General features: G+C 45.7%; 1 protein-coding gene across 1 annotated transcript in view; it reads right to left on the bottom strand.

Annotated features, from left to right (window-relative positions):
* Positions 1–10,231, bottom strand: part of LOC104506455 (protein Shroom2-like) — a gene marked incomplete at its 5' end in the record, with an annotated part of 16,002 nt that extends 5,771 nt beyond the window's left edge. Inside the window, 3 exons of the mRNA XM_010147400.1 lie at positions 4,004–4,184; positions 5,129–5,680; positions 9,473–10,231. Of these exons, the coding sequence (XP_010145702.1) occupies positions 4,004–4,184; positions 5,129–5,680; positions 9,473–10,231 (1,492 nt within the window). The remainder of the gene's footprint in view (positions 1–4,003; positions 4,185–5,128; positions 5,681–9,472) is intronic.
* Positions 10,232–10,492: the final 261 nt, after the last annotated feature.

A 10,492-nucleotide genomic window follows, 5' to 3' on the forward strand; every position in this document is an offset into this window, starting at 1 on the left:
AATCTACTTCTGCATCGTACAAAGCAGCCCTGTGCGACGCAGCTCTGCTGAAGGACCAAACAAGCGTTGTTGGCCGTCGCTGTCCTACGCCAGGGGAATACGCCACCTCATCCGCAGTTTGTCACCATTTCTCTGGTACAACCAACCCCCCGTTGCCTGGGATGGACGTGCCCTGGCTTAGAAAAAGCACAGTCAGGTGCCTCACCAGCTGAGCCAGACCGAGAACCCAGACCTCCTGCCTCCGCGCTCCACTCGTGCTGCCCAGCTACCTCCCTCCATGTGGGCAAAGGGCTCCTTTCTTACAGGTCAGTTAGCTTTCACCCCTGCACAAGGCCTGGAAGTCAGTTCAGCCGGTCTGCCTCAACATGAGATGCATCACACCCTAAAAATGCCTCATGCATTTAGATGTAGATGCCTGTTTAGTATTCAGCTGATTTCAGGTAAGAAAAATTCCCAAAGCATCCTCTAAACGTACACCTCCGAGTGCAGTTTCTAAATAAGAAGTACATCCTTTACAACAGCCATGATTTCACAGTACTCCAATTATGTTTTTGGAAAAAAAAACACTCAAGACATTCTTTAGGAACTCTGCTTTCTAAATGCCAATCTGATTACAAGCCTTCATGATCACCAAGAAACACACTGGTAGCAGCTACCGCTCTCGGACGCCACGGAACAGTCACTGCCAATGTCTTTTGGGAACAACAAAGAAGTCCATCATCTTAACAGAAAGCAGTAACACTCTTTTTAAATTTTTGAAAATTTAACAGCTTTTTTGAAAGTAGAAATTCAACCCATGGATTATCCAGGCTGGTTTTCTCCTGTTTTGATTTAATATACTCAGGCCAGGTTAATCTGGATTTGGGTTATCTGGTAGTCTGGGTGCCCAAAAGATTAAGGTAGTAAGCAGTTCTACAGATGCCTGCTTTACTGACTGATTAATCTGCAGGATTTGATCTCCCCCTCCCCAGTGCAACCGCAGTTTGATTTGGATTATGTAGGTCACAGTCCTGCGCTCCCATTTCCCTCAGATGACCACACGCACAACGCTGCCGCTTTACCGCCCGAAACACAACAGGACACTGCTGTGCTCGGTGTTCCTGTCTCCAGGTTTTAACTTCCGCAGCTGTGTTGCGGACCTTCTCGAATGACAGAGAGCCATGCGTGTGCGCAACGTGCGCCAATCCGGCCTGACAATCCAGAGCAGCACTCTCAGAAAGTCTCTTTCTTTTTAAAAAAAAAAGAAGAAGGGGAAAGCGTGCCATTTTCCCCAGTAGCATCCTGTTTAGATGTCCGCAGGCAGCTGAAGCGAGTCTCCTCTAAAGGATGGCTTTTCCAGGTGAGACCACCATAAGCACTCGCCCCTCTTTACGACTGTCATATCTCTTAAGTGTTGGATTACGATCACGGGTTGCTTCCTACCCAGGTGAAGCAGCCTTTGGATGCAGCAACCCTGAGCTCACGACACGCTTTTGCTAACCAGCAGAAAGCCTGTATCGCATTCAGTATCTCCCGAGCCAGAACAGCTCCAACCTACATCTTGAAACAGGCCGATGAATAATTTATAGCTGCGAATTCTGGCCCAGTAAACATGAAAACAAACCCCCCTCATCTTTCCCCAGTGATTCCTGCGGATCTGACTAGCAACAGAGAAAGCAGCACAGCAGAGCGCTGCTCGGGCGGTGCGCTGCTGGCCACGCTTTACGTACATCGCTGCTCTCAGCTCACCGCCCCCTTCCATGACACCGTCAGGGCTAAAAGCGGGAGGAACGTGGTATTCCTCAATTATTTTTACACTCCTCAGGGGTTGAGGAAACTTTCCTAAAGGCAAAGGGGACGCTTCCTACTCAGCCACGCATAGATTTTCCTTACTAGAGAACACACTCCTGCAGTGTCGTCAACATCTGTTTGGTATTTCAGAATTGCCGTAAACCTGCAATAAATTCAGTACATGAGACACATTCCCGCTAGCTGGGAATACAGGGATCATCCCTTCCTCCAAAAAAAATTAAAAATAATTAATGACTCCATATGAAATTCCTATACTTGCTCCAAAAGAAGAAAAAAAAAGGCACCACACATTTCTGGTTTGCAGAGCAGAGAATGATAAATATTAGCCATGCCACTGTGAACTGCAATTAACGTATCTCATAACCGAGCAGATCAATTTCTAGGAATCACGGAGCAGGTTCTGGGTGTATGCCTCCTCTAAAATAACTGAAGTGGTAAAGCGTGCTATTAAAGTGTTCAGGTCCTTAACGATCCCTCGTCAAACTGTTGCCAGACACATGAAGCTGGGCCAAGTTATATATTCTGGCTGTTTTATAAAGACGCCTTGACCCACTTAGGAGTTTTATGTATTTTCTGACAAGATCCAAGGTGAAAGCCCACTGAACTGAGTGCTTGCATCCTACCGCATGTGGAGGCGCGGGGAGGGCAACGCCTGCATGGCTACGGCAGCGTGTGCCTTGAGAGAAGAAGATGGGGGAGCTCTGCTGAAAGCCCTTCAAGAAGCATTTCCCATCTCACACCAGTACTGCTGAGCACGCGGAGGGAGGAGTATGTAACGGGTGAACATGATTTTCCTCACACCAACACAAATAAACAACACTTTAGCTTATAAAGGTTTTAGTTCGTTGGGCAAACAATAAAGGTTTAACTTTAACACCCACCCCATAATTAACGAGAAGGAAACTAATTCTAGCAAAACCAATGAACGTTGCCCATCACGTGTGTCACCAGATAAACCCAAATTATTCCAAATGCAGTGAAATCCTTAATTTGTGTAAGTAGTGCAGCTGTTGGAGCCAGCGGCTGCCTGGCGAGAGGGTAAGGGCGGCTCTCCCGCGACAGCCACACTGTGCCCCGGCAGCGCGCGCGCCGTATTGAGCTGTGCGACGCAGTGGGGGCAGAGGGAAAGGACAAAGCCAGAACAGAGCTGTAACAGAACACACTTCAGCCCCCTCACATGCAGTGGCACCCGCTCCTGCACTTGAATCACAGGTGGGAATCTCATAAGGAGTCTCTCACTCGTAGTGACTAAATATATTCCCAATATTTAATCCAAAGACATTTCTTTGGGACTGGACTGCCAGATGCAGCCTGGCAGGTGATCGTTAAGGGGAGAGCTGACTTTAACGGGAAAGTTTTGCACACCATTGCGCTACTGGCTCAGCTAAACACAGTCGAATAACATCACTTTAAACGATCAAACAGACCATTTCCTCCAGCTTATCTGTACTGGGAACTCCGATTACAATCTTTTGTGCCAAATCAGTAATGAGATGAGTGCGACGATTTTAACACAGGACAACCTTCTCAAACCACAGCATTGCCAATCACATCATTTTAATACCCGGGGGATTATGCGGACCTTCCATCAGAAACGGCACGCCAAAGGACGGGGTGGAACAAGAGTGGAGAAGACTGTGTCCCTTGTGATGAGCAACTTCCACTGAACCCACAAAGCTGGTGACCTATCTCTCACCACTACTGTTACTAACTTTGGGAGAAACAAAGGGCAAAATGGTTTGTCGCTCAGGAAAACAAATTAAAAGGCTGCGTGTGCATGTGTTTCTTCTCTCTCATGACAAACCCAAATCCTGGACCTAAATTTCAAAAGCATGGAGCACCTAAAAGCACCACCGGTTACAGCGGGGTACATAAGCACTGCTGTTTCTTTGTGTACAGCAATGGAGAGAAACGCACTAGAATCTTCAATGGAAAACAGTATTTGAAAATACCCTCCCCACAACTTCTCCCCCTGGGACCTTCCAAAACGTGTATCAAGCTGCCAAGGGCGCCTACTAGAAAGTTCCTGAATTGCCAGGTGGACACTTAGTGTGCCCCACCCCCTTAAAACCAGGCTGACTTTCCAAGTGATCCTGTACATCTACAAGGCCTTTTATTTAACCTATTTAGGGGTGTTTACCTAGCGAAGTCACACTTAATGAAATGCATGCAACCGAGAGCCTCCTGTTACACCTTCAGAAATGTCTTTTACCTTCTTTTCTGACAAGTCATGATCCAGTTCGTCTTCAGAATCATCCTCGCTCTGCTGCTGCTGCTGCTGCTCCTGCATGTCCTTCATTTTAATCAGCAGCTCTGCTTTCGGTGCAGATGTGCTGTAGTAAGTAGAATTGGTTGTCAGGGAGATGGCAGACGGCGTGCTCTGCTCCTCTTTCCTGGTAAAAAGTCAAAACTTTCATTAACTGCCTTGACACCCCAATTGCTGAAAAGAAAGGATGCTCTTTTAGAGCCACCGTTTCACCAGTTAGCAGTTCAACAGAAAGCCATTACCTATGGAAAGAGAACAAATAAATAAATACTGGTTGTGAAGAACATTTGTGTGATCTCAGCACAGGCCCACCAAAAGCTCAAACTGCAGTCGTGCAAGAAGGCCTTTCACCATTACAGCGAGTGAAAAGGACCTAAGGTACCTCAGCTGGAAACAAAAATGTAAAGTTACACTTCACTAAGTAGTGCAAAGACCTCAGTGTCATAAAGAGTATCCCTTCAGACGGCCAAATGTGGGATATTACAACACAAGTGTTTATCTCTGATTATGGAATCACACATGAAATGAAAGCTTCAGAGAAAAGCCTTCGAGAAAGCTACAGCTTAATTTGATAACTCATATCAAGAAAACAAGACACCCACAGAACATCAACATGGATGGAATTTAATAGAATTTAAATCTTTCCTTACTTTGTTCTCATTCCCTTCCAGGAAATGCCTCATGCCCACTTCAAGTTGTCTTTGTAAATTTGCATCACATAAAAAAAGGCTAAAATATTGTTCCTTCTCTATTGAGTTACTAGACTGGATGATCTCGGTAAAATATCTGATCACTATGAAATGGGAGAAGTTAATTAACCCTAAAACTCTCACACAAATAGTTTCCAACCAGGTCTCAGGAAACTTCTCATACTGTACAATACTGTTCTTTTTCTGCCGTCAATGGTATCGTTAGCAGCATTATGCTTCAGTGCTCTTCTAATGGAAGAATCTTGGAAAAGCCTGAAACCTCAACAGTAAGAAGATCTTCACCTTCAGCCCCCTAGGAAAACTGACACACTTTGGACAGAAGTTTACAAGGAACCACTGGCCTACAGAAAGTAATACTCACTTTTCCTCCGAAATCTTTGGAGAAGGAACTTTTGGCAGTAGCTTCCTGCGCTGCTGAGCTTCTTCTAGGAGGTGTTCATCCTTAGGGAATATCCCAACCATCAGATCCATCGTTGTTTTTATTTTCACGTTGGGATCTAGTATGTCTGCTAGAGATTTATCTCTTCCTACAATCTCTCTGGCTAGTTCCTCTGACTTCCAATCTTCCAAGGTCTTCTCTTTGGCCTTTACATAGCTGACTGCTGGCGTGGCAGCAGTGCTGTCCTTCAAGTTGCTCCCAGGTTCATCAGCTGGTTGAGGGTCAGCTGGTTTGGTTCTGGCTTCTGGCTCTGGCTCTACACCTTGCCTGGTGTAAGCACAGAATCGTGAGTAGGATTGCTCAGAAGTGCTGAGTGTTTTAATCTGGTCCTTTTCCAAACCGCTGGGCAAAGCAGGAGGCTCCATGGTAGTGACAAGACTTTGCCGACTCTCCTTCTCTGCGCTGCTCTCAGAATGAACTATCTTGATGGGAACCATTTTCACCGTAGTATTGTTGTCCATAACCCTTTCAATTCTGGAAAAAAATAAGGAAAATTCATCTTCAGAAATGGAAGGACCTCACATCTCAACTTTTACCTGCAAATCAGAGGGGAAGCCCAAATGTGAAAAAAGGCAGGTAAGAGATCTAGGCAATGGAATATTCCTTGCACTGTACCTCAGCCCCTAAATCTGCATGTTTTATTTTCTGCCCACACACTTTAAATAGTACCAGTTCATACGTAAGTAATCCTACCATCAGCCTTGCACACCACTCATGGTACCGGATTTGTTTCCATGAACGTGTGGGTCCAATCTCAGCAGCCAGGCCCCCGATTTGAGACAGCGCTGCTGAACTGCATTTACCCCTTTGCTGCCGCACATATGAAGGAAAAAGTGCCTCAAGCTCAACCTCGTTGCCTCATACAGACCCAGCAGTGGCCTCAGTTTTTGGCCTGGCAGGCGGTGTAACTGCCTGGGGAGTCTGTGATGCCCTCACACCAATTCCCAGCTCTTCCAAGGGAAGAGACAACAGACCAGATGGAAGCATCCTGCAGGCTAGGCCTTTGCTGAGCTAAAGAATAACAAATAATCACACAGGGAAAACCTGGAAATCATTCAAAACTTAATTACATGATTTAAAAAAAGATCTGCATTTGTAAAATTTTACATAAGATACAGAAGCTTAATAAATAGATCCCACCAGTGGCCTAGTTTTCCAGTTCAAGAAGAAAAACCAGGCACTGTAGAGGGTAACACACAATTCTGGGCACCCCTTTTAAAGGAAGCCTAGAGTAAACATCCTGTACTGCCTGACACAAAGGGCTACTTTGGACATTCTGTAAGTCAAGCTACTGAAAGAGGAGGCTAACTTAGATTTTTAAATTGGACAATAACATGTTAAATAACATTACTGCAACATCTGTACTGTATGTAAACCATATAAGAAACTCAAGTCTAGTTTGGTGGTTTTGAGTTTGCAGCAAGTTTAAAATTATTGTCGTAATGTGGGTTTGGAAGCTCTACAGCAAGTGAAGGAACATTGCCTACTAGCTAAAATATCTGGTTTCATCCGGCTGGGTTGCTTGCCGCCTCTCAGATAAGCGACCAAGACATACTACGGCTCTTTTCCTCTAAGTGTGGGTGTGTCACTTTCCTTAAAAATAAAGTTATACTTTATTTGTGCTGCACTTTCCTTTTGTAGGGAACAGCAAAATCTGTTTGACTTCGTATTTTTCAGAAGTTGTATCTTATATTTGAAAAGTCTATCTGCTTCGGAATGAATGTGCAGCCTCCCAGCAGGTATTTACTTTCTTCAAGTGCTTTGCAGACATCCTTTGGCATACTGAACCAAATTCTGGGGCAGGTCTGCTATCCCATGCTGAAACCCTCACCTCCGCTTGGTTGGGGCGTTTTCATTCAAGGCAACTGTCGTTCTAAAGAGTTTGCTCCTGTGTGTTCCGCTATGCCCCAGCTCCTGGCCTGAAGATGCGGGCTCTCCTCCTGACGGCCGCGGAGCCAGGCAGAGGCCTACCACAGCCCCCCACCTTTGCTTTGTCTTTAAATAAAGCCCCAAGTCTGGTGGAGTAGAAAAAGCGTGAAGAGGAACACATTTTTGAATCTGGGAGAAATATAAGATGCATGCGTAAGCATGTGGGGGGCAACTGAAAGAGAGGAAGCAAGCCGACTGCAATTCTTCACCTAAAATGCCCTGCATCTGTTTTCAGACTCGGAGTACATTCCTCTCAGCCTAGTACAAGATTTTCCAGATACTCCAGGCACCGTCAAGTCAACTGATTTCAGTCAGAGCAAAGACAGTTCGACACAAGGTTCTTCAGAAATTCTGTTTCTTAGAATCACAGAACGGTTTGGGTTGGAAGGGACCTTAAAGATCATCTAGTTCCAACTCCCCTGCCATGGGCAGGAACAATCAGTATCCTCCCGATTTCTGAAGGTTTTCCATGTGGGAGGAACTGTGGCATGCAATTTCTGATTTGCAGCAACTCTGCTTGTGGCCATTACGAAGCCTTACTCCAACCATGAGCACAGTCACCCCTTGACCCGAGTGTATGTTTACTGGAAAACTAATGATGCACAACTCCTGACGCGCTCTTTTCATCTTTATTATTGCTACACAGTCGCCTTTGGAAATAGCTGCGTTCTGCACACCACCAGTATTTCCCCACACCACACTCTTCTACCTAAATCGCTGCAGGAAACCCTGCACACTGACTCAGCTTATCCTGTTGATAAACAAGACACCTTTCTTAAAGAAGAGCAAACAGCTACATGCTGACAACATCAAACATCAGTTGCCCACAGCATGTCCCAAAGCTCATATGCAAGGAGCCAGTAGAAATGATAAACCAAATCTAATTTATTGCCTATTAAGATCAATCTACTTGATGTATTTTACTCATATGAAATAAATATCACATAGTAAATATGATAAAGAAGGTTCAGAGGTATGGCCTACAGGTTTTTCCTTTCTTTCCATACGTGTTTTCTTGAGTAATGTAATTATTAACTGAGGACAATACATAGTGCACCAACAAGAGCTGTCTGGGCTGAAGATTTTTAAATATTAATAAAAGCTATGCAGGGTAAGTGTATTATCATTCAGATACGGGCATATAATAAGGCACACCTCAGTGCTCATTTCAACATTAAAGCTTAGTAAAAAGGAAGGACAAATACAATCAGCTTTCTACGCATCCTTAGTTATCTATTCCTGAAGCAATACGCTAAGGAAGTCAAAGCAATACGTTAAGGAAGTCATTACTGTCATCTACTTGTGCACATAGATGCTGGGGTTCTCCTGACATGTTGCACTTTTCATAATAAACCGTATTATCGCTTCCTGTTAAAGACCCTGAAGGATGAAAAGTAATTTTTTCCCTCCAGTTACAGAAGGAAGAACATCAAGGCATGTTTAGGAAAGAAAGTGATTCATGTTTTCTAGGTCATAAGGCACATTGGAAACCAGCACGACTGAGTCTGTCCAACCATATACATTACAGCAGAGAAAAGCTATTCCAACCACTTTTGCCCAGAGAAGTAACCTCTGCACTCATTCAGCTCAGAGGTTTTGTTTTCGTTCTGTAACCACGGATTACAGTGCTGAAGGATTTATGAAAACTAAGATGCCTGAGCTTTCTGAAAGACACTGTTATCTTGTGGGAGAATAACCTTTTATGATGTTAGCAGCACATGACAGACACCCCAATCAATTAATTTCAGTCCGTTTGTCTAATTCTGATACTGACATTCTCCTGCTGACCCTGCAGCCCACCTCAACACAATCAGTGCTGTGGACCCCTCCACAGACGACCTGGAGTGCCACGTGTCTTGGCATGTATGTGGCATCATACAAGCAACCCAAAACCCAGTAATGATTTGGCAGCGTACCTCACTGCGTGTGCCTTCCAAACAGATGCTCTCACAAAGGATACAGCTTCCCTTCCCACACCTGCTTTGTCCCTACACCGATTCATATTCACATACATACTCAGGTGGGGGAAATGATGACAGGGAATCTTCTGCTTTTACCCAGACTTACAGTGGAAAATCCATTTGAATCCGTCCCTTTCATTTTCTACTAACTACCAGCTCTAACACCTGAGCAGCATCAGCCAACTAAGAGAAACCACAGACAAGCTGAAGGACTTTAATGGTACCAACTGGAATTTCACACAAGTCTTAGGTCTCTTCAGGACATGCTGGGATGGCTCATGCTTAATGGACGCCAAGGATGTGCTTTTAGTAAAGAAAATGAACAGCCAACTGTGCAAAGAGTGTAATAAAACAGCAAAGGAGACATATCTAGTACCTGGCTGGGTTCTCATCCTGTACGGACACAGGAGGTTTATCAGTGAGCTTCTGCGGCGCAAACTGAGGAGAAGGGGACCTTGATGTCTCCATGCCGGGTTTTTGAAGATACCGATACTTGGAAGATAATACAGACTCAGACCTAAGGTGCGTTCTTTCTTCTAAGTGCTGACAAACATTCTCCGTGGATGCCACTTGCTGGAGCTGCTGTGGGTTAGCACCCTTCGGTTTTCCACTGAAAGCCGCAGGACTCGGACAGAGAGGGGGATGACTGGCAAATACTTCGGCAGAGCTGGGGGACGAGGACGGAAAGGGCCGGCTGGGCGCTACCAGCAGGGATTCAGAAGAGGTGCCAAGCGATGGCGCAGAATTTTCCGGTCGCCTGTATTTATCTCTTCTGGGTGGTGGCGGCCTCTGAGGAGCAGGCCCACGTTTCTTGTTCAGCAACGCCGGCTCTACCCTATGGTTTTCCTCTCCTTTGCCCCGGGACAGACAGGAGTGGTTCTCATCCACAGTCTGGGGCTCAGAGCAGGGGAGATGAGGCAGGCTGCGATCCTTGCTCTTCTCATTCACGTTTTCCTGAGAGTACCGGTAATCACTAGGCAATGTCCCAGACCTCCCCCGGCTCTCGTGAGGCAGAACTGTAGGCTCTTGCACATGCAAAGGTCTGACAGATGCCTTCCACTCCTGGCCTAAATTCTGGTCCAGCTGATCCCTTTTCTTCCGTGGGTTTTCCCTCAGGGCTGCTGCGTCACCTTGCCTAGAGAGAAGAACATATTGTTAGGGTACTGCTGATTTATTTCCTCCGGCGCGAGGCCACCGCACCAATCCAGGAAGCCTGAGCACCAAGACCACATCCAACATTTAACACCAACTCCTCAATGGTAACTGTATGGCACAAAACCATCCTCTCACGTATGGGCACGCGCTCTACCAAATCTGACGTGAGTTGAAGCATCACATCAGGCTCAATCAGGGCACGGAGCGCCACGGGACACGACATAACGGTCGGACACCCCGA

The sequence above is a fragment of the Eurypyga helias genome, unplaced genomic scaffold (assembly GCF_000690775.1).
Source record: "Eurypyga helias isolate BGI_N326 unplaced genomic scaffold, ASM69077v1 scaffold38942, whole genome shotgun sequence".
Taxonomy (NCBI): domain Eukaryota; kingdom Metazoa; phylum Chordata; class Aves; order Eurypygiformes; family Eurypygidae; genus Eurypyga; species Eurypyga helias.